General features: G+C 37.9%; 1 protein-coding gene across 6 annotated transcripts in view; it reads right to left on the reverse strand.

Moving 5' to 3' along the window:
- HIPK1 (homeodomain interacting protein kinase 1) overlaps window positions 1–24,997 on the reverse strand; it is a 49,271-nt gene that overhangs the window by 4,924 nt on the left and 19,350 nt on the right. For 2 of the 6 annotated variants that reach the window (XM_036235062.1, XM_016124378.2), the window contains exons 3-16: window positions 23,410–23,533; window positions 16,602–16,721; window positions 15,730–15,816; window positions 14,877–15,061; window positions 14,387–14,549; window positions 13,311–13,536; window positions 9,355–9,476; window positions 8,399–8,533; window positions 5,653–5,795; window positions 5,079–5,261; window positions 4,419–4,625; window positions 2,621–2,862; window positions 879–1,009; window positions 170–238 (exon numbers count right to left, since the gene is read on the reverse strand). In XM_036235062.1, coding sequence (XP_036090955.1) covers window positions 170–238; window positions 879–1,009; window positions 2,621–2,862; window positions 4,419–4,625; window positions 5,079–5,261; window positions 5,653–5,795; window positions 8,399–8,533; window positions 9,355–9,476; window positions 13,311–13,536; window positions 14,387–14,549; window positions 14,877–15,061; window positions 15,730–15,816; window positions 16,602–16,721; window positions 23,410–23,533 — 2,137 coding nt within the window. Of the gene's footprint in view, window positions 1–132; window positions 239–878; window positions 1,010–2,620; window positions 2,863–4,418; window positions 4,626–5,078; window positions 5,262–5,652; window positions 5,796–8,398; window positions 8,534–9,354; window positions 9,477–13,310; window positions 13,537–14,386; window positions 14,550–14,876; window positions 15,062–15,729; window positions 15,817–16,601; window positions 16,722–23,409; window positions 23,534–24,997 lie in introns of all 6 variants that reach the window. The other 4 variants (XM_016124379.2, XM_016124383.2, XM_036235063.1 and 1 more) reach the window with 4 other exon arrangements.

Here is a 24,997-nt window from a genome sequence, read left to right on the forward strand (position 1 = left end):
CTCTCGGCGAAACGGATCCTAATGCAGCCCAGAGAGCAGCAGTTTGCTCTTAAGTATGACAGAGGAAAAAGGGAATCAAGAGTTCGTAGGGTTACCCACTCCTGCAAGTTAGTAACTGTTGGCTCAACTCACCCTATTCTGGCGCCAGTGAATTTGAATTTTTCCTAACCTTTCTTTCTTGCCATTGTTTTCTTTTGTTCTCCTCTAAGTTCTTCATATCCCTCTTGAACTGTGGAGCCTAAAACACATGCACTAATTCAAACTTACACTTGCACTTGCAGTGCGCTCTCTCTCTCTTACACACACAGTTACACCCTCATATGTACACTTTCTCACTACCAGTGGACGTCACACAAGCACCAGGATTTTAGCTGAGGAAAGAGTGAACAAGAATAAAACAGTAACCCTCCCCGCCCCACCAAAGGATCACATGGGAGGAAAGGCCCCAGATCCCAGATTGAGTAACATGTAGGATGAGAACCAGCTGACCGAGTGTCCAGGGAGCTTCTCACTGTCTCTCGGGTGTGAGGCTCAGGTTATTTATGATTTGAGAGGTAAAGGGAGAGACCCTAGTCTCCCAGGCAGGTGGTGGTGCGGACCCGAGCATGGACTAAAGCCTCCTAGATTCTTTCTACATTCCAGAGAGTTCTCTAAGCTAGAAAGGTCTGATGGGAAACCTAGGACGTACGTCCTGACACACCTATAGGAGCGAAGAGACACAGCACATGCGGATATGACGCAGGCCACAGAACACCAAATGGTATGACACAGAAGGGGCTTCATTTGGCTTTATTCGGCAGTCCAGCCAGAAGCAGGGTTCTCCAGAGAGTAACAATAGGGGCGGAACCAAACAGAAGGCAGCAGCCCCTAGCGCTTACCTGGCTAAGGTTGAGTGGCTGTGCTGCGCTGGTCCCCCCGCGCTGTGCTCGGTACCCCGTGGGGGTGATACAGCATCCAGATGACTGCCCACTCACTGAGGCCACTGGCTTGGTCTTACTGCTCAGGAGACCTGAAAAAGGTCAGGCCTTGGTTAGCTGTGAGTACACATCTGGTCAGAGCCACCAAGCTAGCCCGCAAGTGGTCTCCTATCAATCAGCCACATTTGTATGAGGTTTGCAAGAGTTAAGGTTTCGGGTGTATCTCATTTCCTCAACTATGTTTACATGAAAACAAAAACTGTATTATCCATTTCTCTTCCATCTTGCTGCAAGGTTCATAAAGGATCTTCAACACGTTCACATCCATAAATATGACCTAATCTAATGTGCAAGGTACTACTGGAAATACAAGCACAAGCGAGACACGGTGCCTACCCCTCAAGGAGCCCAGTTTTACATAGGAAGGGATTAAACAGGCACAGAAATGACGACGTGAAGCTGGGAAAGATGCTGTAACACTCAGGACATTTACGTAGCAAAAGGGTTTGAAGGCAAGATTACATCTTGTTGGGTACTCACTATCTTCAAATTCTAAGAAACAGGTGAAAAAGCAAGATCAAGTTTCAAACATCTGCCTCCTCTGTGGCCCTGCTAGGAAAGCTGGAGTCCTTGTTGACTCGGTGGCATGTGGAGCGGCCTGCACTCCCTGGACCCCACAGCAGCCCGGCACGAGGATGTTTGCGCTCTGGCTGCAAAGGGACAGCTGTCCACTTCTGAGAACTGCACTGACATAATGCCCTGAGATCAGAACCCTGTTTATGTCTCTGGCAGTAACAGAACTCACAGTAAAACACTAGTTTATACAAGTATGGCAGAGACAGCTACACTGACACCAAACATCCACACTCCCTTCCTGTGCTGCACGGGGTCACCACTGGAAGCAGCCGCCCAGTCAAGGTCTACATCCCTGGGCCCCCCTGACTCCAGGTGGGGCCATGTACTAGTTTTCACTATTCCTGGGGCTAAAGAAATTAGGAAATATATGTGCCTCCTCCAAAATTCCTTGTCCTGACTGGATGCTGAGGACCCCAAGGCTCTGACTGGTAGCTTACCGGAGGCCTCCCAGCCAGGAATACCTGCCCTCGGAAGTCATATGAGTAAGGCAGCTACTATCATGTCAAGCCAGTGAAACCTGGACCTTGTCACTGCAGTGAGCGTGAACCCAATAACTGAACCATGGAACCCAAGCCCAGGATCTAACAGCGCAACAAAGATGGGAGTTATAGGTTGATAATAAAACCTACAAGAGCATCGCCGCTGTGACACTAGGAGAGAAAAGGTCTACAGTACAGAGTATTTCCCATGAAAACTTCTGCAGTCATTTTTAATATTATCAGGTCCTGTCCGCTTCTGGATTGTCATAATCAAATCACCTATGGCAAAAAAAACCTGCTTGCTAATTCTCCCTGCCATACAACATGTCTCGTCAACCTTCTCCCATCAACACTGAGTATATTTCTGAAACTACAAATACATTTTTATATTAATCCAAGCAAAATAAAAAGAGAAAAATAAGCTGATGGCCCTGAATGATTTCACATCAAAAGAACTGATTTCTAAATTCAGCAATTTTTAAGAAAATCTATGCATTGGTCTCTACCACTGGCCTCAGTAGATCATAGCAAAATACTAAGGATACACACATCAAAGGAGAATTTAACTCTTGCAGTGAAGATGCTCACCTGAGGCCGGGGTTGCTACAGTGCAGTCACCAAGCTGCGTTTTCAGTGGAGGCACGATGATGGTGCGGGTACCAGTGCCATCCCCCATGGCTCTTCCCGGGCCCTCGAGAAGGGGGCCGCTATTGCCCCGGAGAGCACTCAGGGTATCAGCAGAATATGGGCTGCTCAAGGAAGAGTCAGAGTCTGGAGAATCATTGACAGTGACGTAGCTGATGACGTTAGACCTCGCCTTTAGACCAGAGCTGCAAAGAAAAAAGTACATAAAAATTCAACCGACATTTAGCCATGTTTTCTTTGATGGTCTCTGGTCCTCCTATGGCAAAGGGGATGATGACAACAATGACAGTAACAGTAATAAGAGCAGCAGCAGAAAACTTCTGAGTGCTTATCACGCATCAGGCACTAGTCTTATATTAGGCATCTCTCATTTAATCCTCACAAAACTTCTGTGAATAGGTACTCTTATCCCCATTTTGCAGATGAGGAAACTGAGGCATAGTAAAAACTTGACCGAAAGATACAAGTCACAAGTGGTTATAGACAGGATTCGGCTAGAGCAAAGAATGACTCCAAAGTACACACGTTTAACAGCCATTCCATGTTGCCTCTTAGCCATTCCCAGTCACTGTTATTCAATAGTATTCTTCAAACACCACTTTTTTCCATATCACCCTAAAAGACTGTAAATGGTTTTTTATTATATCTAAACTTCTCACCATACTTTTTTTTTTTTAAGTTCCTTCACAAACTGATCCCCGCCTTATTAACTTTAGTTCCCCCCCACCCTGCCCCCAGTTTTTTTAGTAGACTTAGCTCCGGTCAAAGCAATCCTGCAGGTTCCATAATTTTGGCCACTATTAGGCAACCTTCCCTCACTGAAAAATTTACTTTTTCTCTTCTCCAAATCAGTTCGATGACCACTTGTAAAACAGTTTTGATACTACTTACCATTTGTAAATATTTTATAAATAGCCCTTTGAAGTAGTTCATTCTAAAATTATTATTTCAAGTTCATTTGAACTTCATTTATATGTGACTCTGTAAAGTCCCCTAAATTACTTTCATGTCTGAATCCTCAGGTACAAGTGGGCTTATTTATACCTCTCTTCTTAATGCCTAATGCCAACACCCCAATGAAGAATACAACCCAGAAAAATCAAGGCAACTGACTACAGTATCTTTTCACCAAGAGAGAGGTATGTATCACAGTTCTTAAATGTATCCACTCTTAGTTAACTGCCCAGTTAAGGACTTGGATTAAGGCGCTGCGATAAGAGAAAATTACTCTTAAATTGTTAACATTTCAGGTCATATAGTGGAGGGAGAAAAGGAAGGTAGCCTTATCTAAAGTTCTACCTCTTCCAAAGAGGCCTTTTCAGATTAAGAAATTACACGGATTTCAAATAATCCCATGTCTACTGACTCACGGCAATTAACTGCTGTTTAAATGCCTCTGTTCCGTATGTTTTCGGACTCTGCGGTTCCCTAAGGGCAGGGGGTCGTGTCTGAAGCACACCGCGCACTCCGAGCTAGAGCAGCCTGACAACTTAATATACACGTTCCATCCAGCGTGTCTGAAGGGCTGCTTTACCTGATGAACATGTAGAGTGTTACAGAAAACCTGACAGCACTCGGCTGGGGAAACCTGAGTACTCTGGCTCACTAACCCATGGCCATGCTTTCAAAATGCTCCTTTTCAGTCCTTCCTGTCATAGCCAAAACTTGGCCACTTGCCTGAAGCCAACGGTCTAAGGCCAAGGCAGCGAGCCACGGAGCCAGTGAGTCTTCACCCTCTTACCTATTGGGCTTGTATTTGTTGTCCTCTTCCTCGTCGGTGTCACTTCGGATAGTGATGACACTCACAGGAGGGCTGGGAGTATCTGGAATGATGATTGGCTGATGCTGATCTTGCACAGGGACTAGGGAATTATAAGAAGATGTGGGACGGAGGGGACTGCTCCCGACCAGAGAGTACACTTGGGAAGGCAGAACATCCAGAGAGGACCTGCAGAGAAAGAGCATAAGACCATTCAGTTCTTGGCCCCCCAGACTATGCGTCTGTTCCCCAGAACTCTGTCCAATTTGCCTTTTTACTTAATCATCAATCCAATACATTTAACAATAAAAGTTCCAAGAAAAAATAGACTAACCACTCTACCCAGGGTTTCCAGGGACAAGAACACCAAAATACCACGTAGATTTTATTTTTGTACGCCCTTTACCCCACGGTTAAATTGCACTCTGTAAAGTGGGCAGAGAAATAAAGATGGCATAAAGAAGGCCAGCGTTCTAAGGGGCAGCGCACCTGGTCCGCGTGCCGGATGGGAAGATCAGCTCCCCCCAACCTGGCAGCTACCTGCTGCTTCCTCCCGAAGGGGTCTACGCAACGCTCGAAATGCCGGGCGGCGTCTCTCTCGCCCTGGCCCGGTTTTACCTATCAGCTCTCACAGAGGCTTACTTAGAAGAGACTGGAGCGGACTGCTTATTCTTCTTTGATGGCAGCGAACTGGACTGTTGCTGTCTGACCACATGGGCTACACCGACATTTAGGGGCTGAGCAGTGGCCAGTGTCACGTGGTTCGTGAGCAAGGACGGCTGCTGCATGATGGTGCTGTACTGGTTGCCGTGAGAGTGCGCATTCCTGCACCAACGGAAGGAACAGGGCAGTGAGCACCCACGACGTGAGAAACCGGGGCCAAGTAGGTAGTACAAGCACTTAAAACCACCAAAAAAAGCTGATTTTGCTACATACGCCTACCTGGATTACAAAGCTTTACGTTTTCTAATGGCCAAAGACTGTCTTTAAATCCGAAGTAAATGATTCCTGATCTTAGAGCCTGTTTTCCTATATTAAAAGTTTTCTTATACCTCCGTCTCCTAGCCTGACATGGGTTCTCTTCTTAAAGGATTTTAAATAGAACTAAATCTCTTCTTCCCTTTATTTTCTTCCCAGTCTCACCACATCATCCAGTGTGCCCACCCAGAGGAATCTGCCCTTGCAAATCACCCCGAGAGGAACACAGGGCACTCGCCTCCAGTCTGTGAGCTGCTGGCCGCTGCCCAGGGCCTCTGGAATCACTGCTGTGGGCTGGACAGAGTTATGTAGAGCTACCCCAGGCAACTGTTGCCAAGTTGAAGGCAGGAGAATTTGCTGGGTTCCTCCAGGCCAAGCCTGCTGTAAGGAAACACACACAAAAAGATCCAGACTTGACTCATTCTTAGTGGGTTTTATTTTGTTTTTTAGATGAAAGAAAAATTCACATCTTAAAAGAAGCTGCTTGTAGAGTGTTAACTTGCAGAGATTAAAAAAGAAAGGTCAGAGGGGCTCAAGGTTACAAGTGTTGTAATTAGGGGAAAAGAACACACTGCTGTGTCTTGGCCACCTCCACAACCTGACCACAAGGCTGTTAAAGAAAAGAAGACCCCTGTGGTTAAGAGTTTCCACAATACTCTAAAGGCGTCTGAAAGCTCACAGGTAAGCTCTGGTTAAATGCTGGAATATTATTTTTGCAAAGATTCTAAAAATACCCCTAGAAAGAGTTAAGACAGCTCCCTTGAGATTAAAAATAGGAGTTTTAAAAATGTGAGTGCCAATGAGAGGTCATTTTAACCCATAAAACAAAGGAGAGAATTGTTCCTTTTTAAAAGGGTAGTACTTGGAAAATGGAGCCAGATGTGGATGACTGAAGGCCAAAAATCCTTTGGCAAACACTCCTGTGCCAGCAAGAGAAAGCTAGCTTCACCCTTTATTGCCATTTAATAGAATTTTTAAATAAGGCATTAAGTAAAATATTATGAAATCGATGCAGAGATCACCATATCTTTTAAGTTACCTAAAACACTGTTTTATGTATCATTTGTAGAAACATACTTCAACATAAAAACTAATCACTACAAGAAAATACATCATTTCTAATTTTTAACAAGACATGTCACTTGCAATAGACAGCAACATATTAATGATTTCTGTACTTCTTAGAGAAATTCTGGCATTTTCTAAAAAAAAGAAAATAGATTTGAAAGTTTCCTTTTAAAACTTCATTTCTACAGTACAATCACCTACAGTACTTGGGTACATATGGTTCTGTTTCTTGAATTTCAAACTGCAAGGCCATCAAGACACTGTTTTAAAAATATTTCTGCAAGTAACAGATCCACTTGTTACCAATACTGGTTCCAAACAAGAAGCCTTCAAAGCAGAGAAACTGCAAACACGTCTGCTACCACAAGCAGAATTGAAAACAAAACAAAACAAAAAATAAGAGAAGTATGTTAAGTCACACCATGCGTCTTTCCATAAGCCAACACCTGCACAAGACAAAGCATGTAGTTTAATACAGAGCAAGAAATAACATTTCAATGTGAGGCAGAAATCTGGTGTTCCAAGCGACGAAACTGTTTTGACAGAGGAAGAACAAAAATATGCAAAGCTTAGCAAATGGCTAGTGCAAACTCAAGAGAAGCAGCAAAGGAGAAGTGTCAGCTAACACTCCTAACCTCGAAACTACAGGTGAGCAAGTTAAAACTAGTGTCTTGAATCAAGTGAGCTGGACATATGTCTGACTTCCTTGCACTCAGGTTTTATACTTATAATTAATCTAGAGGTGATAAAGACTTTCAAACTGAAAACCAAAGAAATTCCAAAAACCAAAGTATGTTTCTAGAAGTATTTTCACTCACATGAGTCCTTGAGAAACAACAAAAGAAACTGAAAGCCTCTTTGAAAGATGTAGAAATGTCAGGATTCAATAGAATCAAGTACGTTTTTAAATGCTTGCCTAATTTTAAATTTCAAATAATGAAATACTGGATGGCCAATAAATGATTCTAACTCCTCCAAATAAATGAAACACATCCAAAAATCACTCTGAAGGTTATAAATCCTGAGATACATCTTCAAGTCCTGTTTGTTGGTTTTTCCTATCTCAGAGCTCTATATTACTACATTTGCTGCTGTATTTAATAACTTTTCCTCATGGCTTTTAGTAACAAATATTCTATTTTCATGAAGTTTTTCAGCCATATTTTCACCTTTTTATAAAGACTTATTTGTAAAATAATTAATTTCTCCATAAATCTCTAAAAGTGAGTCCACCTTTAGTTTTGACCAACAAATGAAATACAATCTAAAAGGATTCTAAAGGGAACATCTTTAAATGAAAGAAAAACAAGCTACCACTGATCACGGGTGGTATAAAGAATTATCTTCATGTGTTCACAGATGGAAAGTTATTATCAACTGACGGTATAATAAATTAAGGGCATCTTAAACAAGTCTACATGCATGAAAGTTTTAGGAGCTTAAAACAACATATAAGGAAGCTAACTTGCCAAGGAGTTCAATTTTTGGCCATCCAGGTACCTGTAGCAGAGCCAAACTAAAGGCCATTTCTTTCATGCTCTAGGATCGGAGGGTAAAAGGGCAAAACACAGGTAACAGCGCTGATGCTCTTCGACACTACAGCAAAAGCTTGCATCACGCTAGGCTGGCAAAGAAGCATCAAGGGACCTGGCTCCTTACAGAGCCACACTGAACATCAGAGCCAAACAGTGCTTCGGCAAATGTTGGGAAGGAAAACAATGAGACATCAAAGATGTAGCAAGAACACAGCCACAAGATGGCACATGCTTCCATGCCCTCTGCAAAGACTGAGTTGAATAAAAAAAAAAAAAAAAATGATAAAAGCAGAAGAAAACAACGAAAACAAACAGGAAAAAATAAAAAAAGAAATAAACCAAAGAAACTCCGTTAGTAACACAATCAAGTGAGGGAATTACCAGTACAGCGGCAGTCTGTTCAACCAGCGCCGGCCGGCCGGCTGCGCAGCTCAGGGTAAAGGGCACCGCGTACTGCGGTGTGATGGTGGCTACTTGAGGGTGGAGAGTTGCTACCATTAGTGGAGTACAGCTTCCCTGAAACGCAGATCAGGCAGGTGAGTGAAACAAACACCGAGGCAGGTCGTCCAGATTCGGAAGGGTTCTCGTCCCCCCAAGTTATTCCCGACAACAAGCAGTCATTTTCTAGCACCTAAAATGCACATTCCCCTTCAACTCTGCACGGCATTGGCCCACTAGGTCAATGTCAATGGCCTAGAGCAAAAAAGTACAGGACTCCTTCCTGGGCAGGATCGGGTGGTCAGATACACAAAACTCAGTTTGCAAAGGCACGCATTAAGAATTCCCACTCGCAAATTAGGGATTGTGGATTTCAGCCTTTCCTGCGTGTCCTGGGCCATTTATATAGAGAATGGAAAATAGAATATCTGCTGCTTATATGAATACTTTATGATCTTTCTTGACCTTTTTAGTCGCATGTTCCATGGCAGGTATAAAGTTTCAAAGCTTTCTACAGGCTAGTTAAACGCAAGGAACCAAGGAATGTAGTACTTGAGGAGGCATACTGATATGATCCAGCCTCCCAACTGTGATGACATTCTGAGCGAAGAGGACACTAAGTGAGCAAAAGGGAACCTTTTATTTTTAGAACCAAAATGTTGTTACATGTGTACTATACTTCAAGGAGCACCATGATAAAAAGTCTGGATACGCATCCCTGCAAATCTACGGCGAACGCCGGCAGAGTTGGGACAGTGCCAGGAACGACTCCGTCATTCCATTGGAGAGGTTTAAGTCCACTGATCAAGACCAAGAAAGATCTTATAGTCAAAGCAAATACCATTGTATAGGACAAAATATCTGATTTTCAACAGCGCTTCAGCAACACTGAGTATTACCTGTGTGAGAACTCCCGACTGTATCTGCAGCGGCTGAGCGGCTGGTGCCTGGGGTACAATAGGCACAGCATTATCCATCCTCACAGGGAATCCAGAATGCTTTGTTGTTGCTTGTAGCCCAGCTGCAGAAAACAATATCACAGTTAAATTGCTTTAGCAGGTCTGGGGGTATTGTTTGCTTGGGATTCTTCTGTTTGTTTTTAGCTTTTCTGTGCAAATAATCTATCACTTAGATTTTAATTCCAGACACAAAACAAAGGAGTTTCGTAGAAGTCTGGGGAGTTAAGGAAAGGGAGACATGGTCCTTTCAGATTAATGAAAATATGTTGGATACAGGGAGGGCTGATTTAAGAGAATTCTAATTTTTTTTAACCCTATAAAACTTAAGATATAACATCCATCCCATTCCCACAAACAGTAGAGGCAAAAACAAACAAAAATCTTCACTTAGTAAGTTACATGCAACTTTTGATCCACTAAAGGAAAAAAAAACATGTTTTTAAAATGTAATCTGATTAAAAAGCAAAGACTTAAATAAAATTATAACTTTTGGTTAAATTAAATAAGAAAACATGAAAAACTAAATATTTATCATGTTAAATTATACTTGTATTTAGGCTATTTTAGGGTGATGTTTTACCCCTCTCCTCAAAAAATAACACTTAATTCACAAATTAGTCATATTTTTTCTTTAACTTGTATGCGAACTTAAGAAATTATGCCTGGGATAAAAATATTTTTAGAAGTAGACATGTTGGTTTACAGAAACATTTTTTCCTATTAATTTTAGAAATCTGATCCTGTCATCGACAGCTTTCTAAGAAGGCTCTTTTGTAGCTTAGGCAGCTAGGAAAATCAAGAACTTTGTACTGCCTTTAAAACAATGACCATGTCTCATTTGTTCACTATGCTCTGGGTACAAAATGTGAATAAATCTTTCCTACAAATGGGAATATCATATTCTGAAGAACAGAAGGGCTCTCAAGATAGTTCTCCCTTTGCCAAGAATTTGCTCTACCTAGCTCTTCAGTTGATAAACTTACTAAATAGGAAAAAAATTTTCCAAAGCTGATACAGCTTTCTTTTAAACCTACCTATCGAAACTTTCAATGTAGAGAATTTAAGTTTCTGTTATACCTCTAATTCACTAATGCTTTCAGTTTTTTCAAGTGACAATACAAACATTTTAATTAGGTTCTCCACCAATGACACTTTTTAAGTTATCACCAACTAATTTCTCTCAATGTTACTATGGAGGTACCAAACAGGCACAACTCATAAACTCTAACACTGTTGTTTTCAGCAAATTGAGTCTTTCAATGTTCCATTTCGGTAATTTACAGGTAATTTAGTAAGAAGTTGTCATATAAGAAAACATAAACACGTGTACAAAGTAAGAGACTAGTAAAATCATAATTAAAACACTCTAATAACTTTTTTAAAAGTGCTACTTATATAAAAATAAAAGGTAGCAAATCCAGATATCCAGATAAAAAATTGACCATCCATTATTCCTAAGGCAATCCTATCTAATAAGAATGCTAAGCATTATTAAAATCCTTGTCTATACTCCCAGGACACATGGCTAACTACAAAACAATGTTAATGTAATTATGGATCTGTAGGAACTGAAGAGGCAAAATTTAGGATGAAATGTTCTCTGTAGAAGCTCATCTATGTGTCCGAGGGTGATGAAGTAAAAGGGGACAAAATTATAGAATAATAGTTTCCACTGAGCAAAATGTGAATCTATTTTGGTCAACTAGGAGAGTATAGAAAGTAGTATTTATAGTATTGACCTACAAATGTAACTCAGTATGAGATGGCTATAGTAATTTAGGCTAAGCCACAGCTATCAAGCTCATTTAAAACCAGCTTCTTCAGGGAATCCCAAGTGGAAACAAAGAATTAACAAAAGGCAACATTTTGGAAGGTTACCCCCGCCTCGCCCCCAATTAAGAAGGGTTCCATTTTTGTTTCGTTTTGTTTCTGTTCAACACAGCCCTTTAAAACAAAATCCGTGGAAGCATGGGAAACAGAAGAAACTTGTCCAATTTCTGAGGATCTATTTCTCTTGCAAGTACAAGCATATTGTAGAAGAGCAGATGGAGAAAGAAAAGTAGACAACCTGGAACAGACAACTGTTGGGCAGAAACCAGCATATGGCTGTGGCTGGCAAATGAATTGACAAACTCTTTGCAGCTATTTGAGTTTAAATACTGAGAGGTCATGCAGAATAATACTTCAAAATACATAAGATACGAATCCCATTGCCTGGGTTCAAATTATGGTTCTAACACTAGCTATAAAGGCCTTCAACCTTCTCAACTGTAAATAGGGCTTAATGACATTACCCACTTCCTAGCTTCTTTGTGAGATGAAGCACTAAAAACATTATTTGGCATACAGTAATATATATCAGCTTTCTTCATTGTCCTTACCTTAATTTTAAAATTCTCTTTCATTTGGAAATTTTAAAATTTGCTCTACCTAGCTCTTCAGGTGATAAACTTATTAAAACAGGAAAAAATTTTCAAAGCTGATATTCACCTAATTATACCAAAAGTGATACTGCTTTTCTCCTCTACCTCTTCAGTTTACATTTTGTTTTGTTAAAGGAACTAAAAAAGTCTTCTGCCTCATCTCTGACATATCATCTGAGAAGAAGCAGAAAACCTGGAAATCCCACATCTAAAAACTGTTCCAATGAAATTCACTTTGGCAAAGGTGGCGGGAAGCAGGGTTGCTATTTTGCTAAATTCAGTAGAAGAATCATTCAACATGTGACAACCCAAAGTACAGAATTCACTATTAGGAAGCACACAGAGAAAATAATTTGGGGAGTGAGGCTAGATGTGCAGTTACGGGTTTGGAATCTGCTCCTCCGCTCTCCCTGCGGTTTCTCCCCGGTTTACACCGCTATCGCTCTCCTGTCCTCCCGGTAATCTCTCAGTCTCCCCTAGCCCCTCTTTTCCTTCAGCTTGCTCCGACTCTGTCAGAAACCAAACAAACAAAAGAGTCACAGTCAATAAGTAACTCAAGTAAAACAGTAAAAATGCTACCTGCTTCTACGTAAAGTGCTACAAGAAGCCTGAATCCTGGTTTATTCCCACAGGGCACTGACACTGACTTTCTAAGGGGAAAGTCATGAGTTGTCAGAAAACATCCTTAAAATAATTTAACCTTTTAAATGGCTCACCAGATCAAAAGCACATATTGCCCATATTGCAAGGAAAAAGGGAAGTGAACAGACTGAATTATACAATAGTGAGAAAATGAGGAAGGATGGGAATGTGGAAATCAACATCTTATTGCCACATATGGGATCAGAGCCACCTTCTTCAGCCAGCCTGTCTTTCTGCTGGCAGTTCATAGGAACAATGATTCTTAAGCTGAAGCAGATAAGCTTAATGCCTTCTCCACAAAAGCAACTCAGCTTGTAGAATTTTTTCAGTTCAATAAATAATAATCTTTATTTTTCCTGTAACTTAAGGTACCTACATTCTTAAACATGATTTTTTATATTTGATAATAAAAATTACCATTTGGAACACTATAATTTTATAATAGAATGTTACAGAAAATAAGAGTCAATATATAGCAATTGTGTTTACAACAAATTCTTTTCTAGATGTATATATTCTGCATATTGAGATACAAGCTTATCTGAGATGTGTGACATTGGTATAAGGTCTCAATGGACAAGAAAATTGGTATCAGGCAGTTCAAACAAGAAAACGTTAATTGAATTGTCATGTGTCAGGTAGTATCATAATCAGATAAACAACCAATATAAAAAAGGGGAAATCTACTTTGTTAATTTCAGTTACTTTCATGATCAGAGACAGTTTAAACTTGCCAAAGATCAAAGTAAACAACTAGATACCTAATCAAAATCTGCCTAAAAGGGGTAGGTCTAATATAATAACACAGGATATAGGAGTTTCCCCACTTACTTTGAAAAGCAGGTGGACACACTATAAATGTTTGCTGGAATGGATCTGTCTGAGTGCAAATCTGGGTGGTTCCAGGCTGCAAGGAGACGCCTTGCTGGGCAACTCCAGGAACTGGTGCTGCAGATGATGGGTACAAAGCCGACTGGTAGTTCAGCAGTGAGACATCTGAGTTAGCCAGAGAGAGAGTAGCAGCTGCTGCAGTAGAACTGGATGCTAAAACACTGGCCTAAAAACAAAAGGATGAAAGCTGTATACAGGTACGACAATAACAATATATTTACACAGAGAGAATCCATCCAGAAAAACTTAGTTTTAAAAGTAATACTATCTGTCTTTAAAGATACATAAAGAAAATAACTCTCTGCTTAAGAAACTTTCCCAGTCTCTAAATTTAAGGCCTAGTACATGGTTGAATTAAGAAAACAAAGAATAAAAAGTGGTCCTGTACTGGTTGAGGCTATGTGCCTCTTCTGTATATATTTCCTACCTCCTCTTTCTGTACAAAAAGTTGCTGGGTGTGCAATCCCACCAAATCTCACTCATAAAGTAGACCTAGCTAAAAGATTAGGAAGCTTACATTTTCAGAAACAAAGTTAAATGTAAATATCACTGTTTAGTAAAGAAATGCAAAACCACTCTTAAATTATTGGAAACATCCAATCACAGAAACAGAATGTAGACAGTGACTACTAGGGGGAAGGCGGGGAGGGGAGAATGAACGAAGGTGGTCAAAGGGTACAAACTTTCACTTATAAGATGAGAAGTTCTTGGAATCTAATGTACAGATGTAAAAAAAAAAAAAATTACTGGAAACACCCTTCGGTAGATATAATGAGACACATAAAAATCTTTTAACAGAGAAAGAGTTATTTGGCTAAAGTCAGTACAACTAACAGCGGTAAGCAGTCCAATAGCCAGACTCCATTTATTTGACTACACTACTGATAGGTATTATCAGTCTACCCTAAGAAGCAACAAGACCACCAAAGCAAAAGCTGGTTTCTTTACCTCACCCTGTATTCTTACTGGTTTCCACCCCACTTAGGTTTGGGTTTCCAAAACCATTTCCTGAATACCTGATTATGCACTGTGTTGAGCTGGTTGCTGAAGCTCATGGTTAGATTTGTGCTTGTGTTCGGGGCAACATGCGTGGTGAAGGGACTCTTGATCTGACTCACTGTATCATACATGTGAACCCTCCGCTTGCAGATCTCCATGTTCTGAAAACAAGACTTAACACTGAAAAGAGAGAGTAAAGAGTCAATGAAATGAATGCTGAGATTTAAACACAAGAAAACAATTCAAAATGAATATGGATCAATGTTTCCCCCATTGCCCTGAGTACTTTCAGATAAAATGAATCAGTCTTTTAAGACTATAAAGAGCAAAAATACATATCTAATTTTTAATTTCATAGTTCTTTAATAAGAAAGAAAAGCATCAGTGAGCCAAATATGCAAGCCCCAAAGCTGATGCTCTCGTGATATTTCCATTTACCTAAATAAAAGATGGTAACTCAAGAGAGACCACATCATGGCAAAATGCCCCAAACCATGTCATACTCACTGATTGCTATGTGGGAAATCCAGAAGGTGAGTCATTGTCACAAACTGATGGTTAAGAGTTTTCAGAGGAGTAATTCTCTTATCTGCATCAATTGTTAGCATTTTTTTTAACAGATCAATGTATTCTCTCCGATCTGCCTTCTCTGCCAACATGTCTGTTCCCTCTAAGTCTGTGGACATATTCACCTTCCAAGGAAAATATTAAAATATTACATTTCATTTTAACCTTTAATGCTGCCACTAAATAGCTGCTTTCTCTTCAAACTCTATGTATAGTGCTCAAAAGAAAAACCCCCCAAAATTCTTTTTATTACAGTATAATCGTTTTCACAGGCAGAAGCTCTTCTTACGTTGTCTAATAAAATCTTCAATTTGGTAGAGTTTGTTGGTAGAAAAAAGCTGAATAAATTTCTGTTCATTCAAAATTTGAATCAAACAACTTAAGCAAAAGTGACCATTATTACTTAAATATAAAAGTTTCTATTGTTGAAAAGATTAGACCTGAGTGTAAAAGTTTTGAACATAATAAGCACTCAATGAATGTTAGCTCTTATTTAAGAATGTATTTAGAAGAAATGGACAAGAAAGAAACCTTCTTAAACAATATTTCAAAATACTGACATATAACAATACCAGTTTAGCGAAAGCAAGGAAGAACTATATAAAAGTTTCCTTTGTTAGGATTTAAATGCTCTTTTAATACATGGCAGAATATTAATGCATTTTGTCTATAAAAAATGAAAAATGTTAGTAGATAACAGATTGAATCTATCTTTACTATAACCAACAGAGAAAGGTATCTCTGAGTAAAGAGATACATAAATGCATGGCTTTCTGAAAATCTCTATACTCACCTGAGCCATGTCATCTAAACAATTAAAAATGTACTTCCGAGCTTCTTTTGATTTGATTCCAGTCTCCAATTCATGCTCTTCAGGTGTCTATAAAATAAAGATTCAAGAAAATCCCATCTGTATATTATTTTCACATTGTATTCTTAATTAAAGCCAGAATACAAAGAAACGAGTATCATCACCTTGCCAACCAGAGATGGCAAACATGAAAGTAATTTACAACTAGAAAATCTTCTGGTGCAGAGATGTGACCTTGATATCTAGTCACCCTTTCAACAGTGATAAAATAAACGTGCAAGCAATGGTGCAGCACAGCTCCTCAAGAATGTCAGGAAAGAAGGGACATCACCCTTTCTCTCTTAAAGCTACTTTCAAATGAGATGATATTTCAAATACTAACTATGCCAAGGCTCAGAGGCAGAATCCCAGGGTCAATCAAATTCCTCAGATCTCTCAAGTTAAAGCAGCAGGCTAGGAAGCAGACAGCAGTATTTGTTTAAAGAAAATATATAAGACCTTAATGTGGGCACTTAGAAAATTGTCATATTTATTAAGAATTCTACAAAAATAAGCCATCACTAAATTACTCTTAATAGTGAGCACTAGTGTCCATACCCCCTTCTCAGCTGCTGATTCAAATATACAAAATAACCTCAGAGGATTGAACTGGCATTTAAAAGTTTTGTTTTTTAACTAAGAATAAGGCTAAATGGGCACAGTGAAATAATTTTTCAAAGTATTTCCTCCTGCAAACATACACCTCCCCCCAGCCCTTCTCCCTCCTGCACCCCAAGATTATTAAGAAGTAGATTTTACACTTAAAGTTGGGAGTGAGAAGTACAGAAATGGGTAGGATAGTCCGGGAGACCGACCTTGAGCCTCCACAGTGGGTATCCCAAATTCGGATCTCTGTTGAAAAACCTGGCTGTTTTTGTCCCAGCACTGAGGAGATATTCAGCTGGCAGGCCTTGTGTTTGTGAAATGTAACGAATCTGAAACATCGAAACCATCAAAACATTGATTTGGAATAAAAAGAAATTATTAAAAACCTTTACACCAAAACATTATTAGCTCTAGCCACAAAAGAAAGGCACTGCAAAGAATTAACTCTGATAAATACAAATGAAATTTCTCTATACATACAAATACATGCTAACCCACTTACAGGTAATTCCCAAATACTTATTTAGTAACTTCTTTGTTACTATCTGTTCTTGACAAAGGAAAACTCCATTTTGAAACTTTGCGAGTAACCTCTTTTGCTTTTCTGTAGAATTCTGCTATAAAGTTCAGAAAACTTTAAGATTTCTAGGACATGACTGAATGGTTTTCAACAAATTCTATTTCACAGATTACCAAGATTTTTTGTTTTAGTTTTTTTGATAGATTATCAAATTAAAACAATTAGGAAAAAGTTTCTATAAACTCTTTCTTCCTTGGCTACTTTAGCTCCTATCAACTGCCCCTACTCTAAATTGCCACACAGCTTCTCTCTCATACCATAAAATTAGGCACTTAATTTAGCTTTTCTATGCCCACATCCGTATGGGTACTACATTCATTCATTCAACATTTATTGAATACCTGTTACAAGCTAGGCCAGCAGTTTTCAAATGTGGTCCCCAAGATACTTTCAGGGGGGCTGTGAAGTAAAAACTATTAATACTAGGAAGTTATTCGCCTTTTCATTCTCTTCTCATGGGCATACAGAGACCCCATAGGTGACGTGTAACAATGTCACTGCTCTGATGGCTAATAAAATGTGTTTGTGTATGCTTGTTTTAAAAATTTCCCAGTTTAATAGTTCACACTTGTTTGTTTCCATAGTTCTCCCAGTCTAGGAAAGCAACAGAAGAGCCGATTTGCTTCTCTCCCCACTCGAGAGCAATGCGAGAAGTGTTTTTTTTTATTTTACCACCCACCTCCATATGTGAATGGCTATACTTAAGATAGAAATTGGTAAGCAAAGAAATAAATCTTACTTCTCACCTCTCCCCCTAAAAATCTTCAGTTTTAATTTCTAATGCTAGTATTTATTAATAGATGTAAGCTATATAAATAGAGCTCTTTAGGGTCCTTGACAATTTTTTAAGAATGTAAAGCAGAGGTCAGTCGACCATGGCTAAATCTGGCAAGCTATCACAAGAAAATTTTAGACAATGGCAGGATGTTATTCCAAAATCTTTGTGAGCTAAATAATTGAAAACCAAAACACAGTATTAGTAAAACAACGAACTTTTTTTTTAACGTGGATAAAAACATTTTAAATGTGAACTTCTTTTACATAAAAAAAGGTAAAATGTTTTTTAAAATCTAGGATAAAATCTGTACAATGAAATACTATACAGACATTTAAAATAACAGGGCAGAAATATATTTGTTAACATATGAAGTTATTCACAATATACTAAATAGGAAAAACATTACAAATTAAATATAATCACACTCTTTTTTTAATTACTACATTTCACTGGTTCTAAGGGACACATTTTTTCATATTAACACCTTTGAAACCAAGATGTGTCTTGCAACTGATAGCTGCCAGAGTTTAATTGGCAGCATTTTTTCTTAGAGGTATAGAAAAATGGTGCATCTTTTAATCAATGGTGTCTTAGATTTGATGAAATATGTTTCTCTATATAAATCTGTATTTGAAACGTATATAGCATGTATATATAGCACGTATTCATTCATTCTTTCAGTAAGTATTTATGATGCCAGGCGGTGGTGATTTTAAATATAGACATGGTTCATGCTCTCACACACACTGCAACCTAGTGAGACAGACACTGAACGCATAACTCAAACTGAATTGGCATTCTGAAGAAAATAAATAGGCTTCTATGAAAATACATTAAAAAGGAACCTGACCTAGACTGGGGACTGCTGAGGAAAAGCTCCTTGAGGAAGTGACACTGGAGCTGATAAATGAGTAGGCAATGACTAAATGAAATGAGTGGCTGGTGGAGAAGCATTCCAGGCTCTGAGAACAGTATGTGCAAGGACTTGTGTTGGAAGCTAGCATATTCTTAACCAGCGCTGAAATGATGCCAATGGGGCTAAAATATAAAAAAAAGGAAAAAAGGAAAAGAAAAGGTTTTAAGATCAACCCAGAGAGGGAGAGAGGAAGGGGTGGGACAACCCATGCGGGGATTCAGAGGTCAGAGTAAGGAGTAAGCCCTTTACTCTACAAGTGATGGGAGATCGCAGAAGAGCAGGGGAGTGGCATGATCAAATTTGTGTTTTGGAAAAAATTACTGTGTAAAAAAGACTGGAGTGAGGCTGGAGTAGATAAAAGGGGAGTTTCTAGTAGCCCAGGTAAGTGATGAAGACAGCCTCTATCACAGTAGTGGCAATAGTAAAAAATAAGTATAATCAAGAGTCATAGAGACAAAAATGGTCAGGAGATACTTACATTCATGCATGTGTGTGCGTACATACACACACAGCAAACTACATTTTTTTCCACAGAATCTATCTTGATTGCATTATATAATAATTTTTATGATTTTTACTTAATGTGTTTTCCATCACCAAATTACAGCCTCTATGAGGACAAGGACAATGTTTTGTTTAGCACTGTACTCCCAGTGTCCAGAGGACCTGACACAAAGTAGGCAGGTACTCAACAAACACGAGATGAAAATTAACAATATATGAATACAAAATATACCAAAATATAACTAACAGGTCACCTCTGAGGGTAGAACTACTGAAGGCTGAAATTTTGTCTCTTGGTTTACTGCACATCTTTTCTAAGTTTTTTACAATGAAGCACTTATGAAATTAAAACATTTAAAATTTTAATATTATAGAATAAAAGTTTCAATATGAAGGCAGAATGGGAAGCTAATATCCAGATACTGCTTTTCATAAAACTTAAAATAAAGTAACAACAAAAGTTCCACATTTATGCAAACAAAAAGTACTGTCGTTTGTTATTTTAAGTAATTCTAAAGTTCCCGACAAATCTGAAGCCATTAGCTAATATCTACAGAGGTACACACATTTGATTTCAAGACTCACAAACATCTGCTATAAAAATCTCAGCTACAGCATCGATGAAAAATTCACTGCTGGTATCATACTTAATAGGGAAAGACTGAATGCCTTCCCCCTAAAATCAGGAACAAGACAAGGATGTTCACTCTCGCTATTTCTATTCAACACTGTACTAGTGGTTCAAAGACAGTAATTACGAAAGGAATAAAAAGGGATCCAGATTGAAAAGGAGGATATAAAACCATCTTTATTTGTAGATGACATGATCTTATAGTCAGAAAATCATAAGGAATCCACCAAAAAAATCCCTACTAAAACTAGAGTTCTATTAGAAACTATTAGAAAAAGAGTTCAACAAGGTTGCAGAATACAAGATCAATTACAAAACTCACTGTATTTCTATGCACTAGCAATGAAAATATGAAAATGTAAATAAGAAAATAATTGTATTCATTATGGCATCAAAAAGAATAGAATATTTAGAAACGAATCTAAAAAAAGATGTGTAAAACTTGTACTCTGAAAATTATAAAACAGTGCTAAAGAAAACCTAAATAAATGTTCATAGATCAAAACACAATACTGTTATGATGGCAATACTTCCCAAAACAATATATGGGTTCAGTGTAATCCCTATGTTTAAAAAAATGACCTTTTTTGCACAGAAACAGAAAACCCGGCCTAAAATTCATATGGAATCTCAAGGAACCGTGAATAGCCGAAACAATCTTGAAAAAGAACAAAGTTAGAGGACTCACACTTCCTGATTTGAAAACTGACTAAAGCTATAGTAGTCAAAACAGTGTGGCAGCGGTATATAGATATAGAGGATATAGGTCAATGGAACAAAACTGACAGTCCAGAAATAAACCATTACGTTTATGGTCAACTGATTTTTGAAAAGAACCTCAAGGCAATTCAATGGGAAAAGAACAGTCTTTTAGTAAATTGTGCTGGGAAAACTGAATATTCACATGTAAAAGAATGAAACTGGACCTTGACCTTACACCACACTCAAAATTAACTTAAAATGGCTCAGAGACCTAAATGTAAAACTCCAAACCTCTCAGAAGAAAATATAGAAGAAGAACTTCATGACTTTGGGTTTGGCAATAATTTCTTGATACCAAAAGTACAAGCAACAAAGAAAAAGCAGTTCTTTGTACATCAAAGGACATGATCGATAGAGCAAAAAGGCAATTCACAGACTGGGAGAAAATATCTGAAATTCTACATTTCTATAAGGGGTTAATACCCAGAAATATAAAAAATACTTGCAATTCAAAAGCAACAAAAATCAATTCTAAAATGAGCAATGGACTTGACTAAACTTCTCCAAAGAAGATATACAGATGTCCAATAAAGACATGAAAAGATATTCAATATCACTAATCATTAGAGAAATGCAAATCAAAACCACAATGAGATATCACTTCATCTAATAAAAACAATTAAAAAACAAAACAAAACAGAATAACAAGTTAGTAAGGATGTACAGAAATTAGAATTCTTGTGCACTGCTGGTGGGGATGTAAAATGGTATAACCACTGAGGAAAACAGTTTGGCGGTTCCTCAGAAAGTTAAACATAGAATTATCATATAACCCAGCAATACATGTACTCAAAAATTAAAAACTGCTTCTTGAAGACTTGTACATCAATGTTCATAGCACCTTTATTCACAACAGCCAAATTGTGAAAACAATCCAAGTGTCCATCAACAGAAGAATAAACAAAATGTTTAGATACATATACATACCCACGAAGGAATATTATTCAGCCATAAAAAGGAATGAAGTTATGACACATGCTATAGCATGGATAAGAAACATGCTAAATAAAAGATGCCCATCATAAAAGACAACAGTTTGTATGTGATATATATGATACACTAGAAAAGTCAAATCTACAGAGACAGAAAGTAGATTTGTGGTTGCCTAGAGCAGGGATAGGGGAGAATGAGGACTGACTGCTAATAAATATGGGGTTTCATTTTGTAGTGATGAAAATGTTCTAAAATAGATTATGGTAATGAATCACAACCCTGTGAACATACCAAAAACCACTGAATTTGTGCACTTTAAATAGCTGAATTATACGGTATATGAGTTTTATCTTAATAAAGTTGTTTAAAAAAACTCAACCGTAAGAATAAGGATACTGCCATAGGAATCTTTTTGTATAATCAGAGCTCTACCAAGATAAACTACCCCCCATCCTGCTCTACAACAGCAACACCCTATTTGCCTAGCATGGGAAAACCGACTTCCTCCTACCACTCACAGCTTCATATCTATGCACCAAACGCAAACTCTGAAAACTACCAGATCATTTGTTTATAAGGAAAGTCCCAGCTGTACCTTAGCTTCTAACTCTAATTTTATTTGGTTCCACTTCCTAGGAAAATTTACAATGCCAATCTGTTTACTAAGGTTGAAGAGATGCCACAGAACGGCTAGGCTAGGAATGGCACTTTGGAGGCTGTAATTGCTCAGAGCAAGGTTTCTTAAACGGGGGTCCATCTGTACACAAAATATTGCCAGTATATTTTTCTGAAAAGATCCATAACTTTATTGGATTCCCAAAAGGGTCTGAGACCCAAAAAGGACAATTAATGGTTTGATTCAATCAACTGTGGTTTTCCATCATTTAATCTCCCTCACATTTCTTTGTTGTTATTAAAAAAAAAAAAAAAAAGTTGGCTTGCTTCTCCAAGGTAGAAAAAAGATGAAAAATTACAAAGCACAATGTAACAGGTTACTTATGGCATGAGCAACTCATTTTTCATGTTTCAAAGACACATCCAAATAGTCCAATTTTTGGAAGTTGGTATCTACTCTAAAATAGATCAAGGAGTCAAAATTCTAGGCTGAACAGGGAAAAATATTGTTTTGCTTTTTTTTCCTTTTAATACTTCCGGATAACCATTTATTTCTTTAAAAAATAAAAAAATAAACCAAACCACCTGTACCTACTACGTGCCAAACACAATGTCAGGATCTGAGGATATACTGGTGGAATGAAACAGTTTCTGCCCTCAAAGAGCTTACAGCACAGTGGTTAGACCGATTTTTCAAAAAAGAATTTAAAATGAGAATTCACAATTTATTTCCATGGCAAAACTTTCCCCCTTCAGAGCAGCTCCTTAGGAACTTGTAGCATCTTTTCTAAAGCTTGCCTGTTCTGAGACATACTTTTCAACTTATATGATTTCCCTCCTAAATCCAATTTTACAGAGACCAATATCCATCACAGCTTCTGGGGCCCAGTGTGTTTCAGTATGCAGAGAGCATTTACTTCAGTGTGTGTCGTGTATTAAAAGAAGTAATAGCTATGACTAAGCCAAAGTTCACTCTTAGAATTTCAATTCCTCATCTTTACTTTACTTTCATATCTTAACTCACAAAACATATTAGTTAAAAAAGTTAATATTCTAATAAATCATTACAGATCTGGAAAAGCAGTAATTTAAAGTAACAAAATAAAATCTTTTTTTGAATATAGAATTGTAAATATAACTTCAGACTAAGAAGCAGATAAAGAAAATTCTATTCTTTAAAAAATTCTAATTGGACTACTCTTTCCCCACTCTAAATACTTCACTAGTATTTCTCTCTCCCCAGAATCGATTCCACTAGTAGCTACTTGCTTCTAATTCCATTTACTAAACACTCTTACCTGATCATATTCTGAAGCACCAGGATAAAGAGGCCATCCCAGGAACAGCTCAGCTATCACACAGCCCAAAGACCACATATCGATAGCTTCACAAAATGGTAATCCAAGAATAATTTCAGGGGCTCTAGCAAAAACAAAAATAGCAGATTAAAAAAATACACATTATTTGGGAAAATGAACTGTGTTGATGAAGTCTTGTTTTAGCATCAGCTAAAGGTACCCTGATTTCATAAAACTGAAAACAACCTTTGGTATTAAATCTGTCATTTGAGACTCCTGGGGCCAGATGTGTTTTGGAATTCAGACTTTTTTGAATTTCACAAGGTACTACCATGCATATACTACATATTGCATAATAATCCCAAAGGAGTTTAGAGCAGCACTCATAACCAAACACATTAATTATTTCTGCAACACAATATATGAGCAGTCATACCAAATTAGCTAAATAAAGACTTTAAATAGCCTTGTATTGGTTCAAGTCAGGTCTTGCCAATAAATGAGTTTATACCAAAACTTAGAAAAAGACTTTTAGTTTTTATAGTTTTCTGAATTTGAAGTCATGGATAAGGAATTTATTCTCTTTATTCTTAGCACCTTTTTATTATAGAAAAACCAATTAAATGGTCTGGTCAATAAATACCACTTTGTGACAGAAACGCCTTCCATAAAGACATATGGTTGACAGTAAGGACTCTAGAGCCAGCCTATCAGGGTTCAAATCCTAGGTGCCATCATCTAACAGCTACAGCCAATTACTTAATCTGTGTCTCAAGTTCCTCATTCATAAAATGAACATAACTTTACCTACCACATGGGTGTTGTAAGGTTTCAGTAACTAAGCAATTAACAAAAATAATGTTTAAACATTAAGCTCTTGATCAGTACCTGGCACACTGTAAGCACTATATATTTAGCTGTTAGATATAACAATAACTATAATTAATTATCATTATTTTAAAACTTTGAATCCTTTGTATGCTTTTAGAAATATTTCTTTCCATTGATGCTCCAGGTGAGAAACTTAACCCTAGAGAAGACTAAAGTAATCCCGTGAATTTAGAGCTCTGTCTAAATGAACATGTTCAAGGCAGATTGTTACCTCATTCACAGAGGAGGAAACAGGCAGACAGATTAAGTAATGTGCCTAGAATCACGTTTAATAAGTAGCAGAGCTAATATCTGAACCCTGGCAGTCTGGCTCTGGAGTTGAGTATATTATACGGTCTCTAAGTAAGTAAAAGTTAAGTACATGCCCATCTATAAAACTCTATTTGGCATTGTGATATATGTGACATTTTTCAAACTGTGACTAAAATTAAGAGAGAAATGAGTTCAGTTAATTTTGAGTGTGGTGTAAGGGAATGATAATAACTGGTAACACTAAGATTAATAATGTTAAAAGACGACACATAATGCTTACTCTGTGCCATGCACTATCCCGAGTTCTTTATAAATGTAGTCACTTAATTCTTATGAAAGTATTATTACTATGTCATCAATTCTAAGAAACATATTTTTCATTTTAACATCTCTGAAATTAAGAATAATTCTGCTAATGATTACCATTTTAGTTTAATAGCAGTGC

Source organism: Rousettus aegyptiacus, unplaced genomic scaffold (genome assembly GCF_014176215.1).
Source record: "Rousettus aegyptiacus isolate mRouAeg1 unplaced genomic scaffold, mRouAeg1.p scaffold_m13_p_17, whole genome shotgun sequence".
In the NCBI taxonomy this organism is placed as follows: domain Eukaryota; kingdom Metazoa; phylum Chordata; class Mammalia; order Chiroptera; family Pteropodidae; genus Rousettus; species Rousettus aegyptiacus.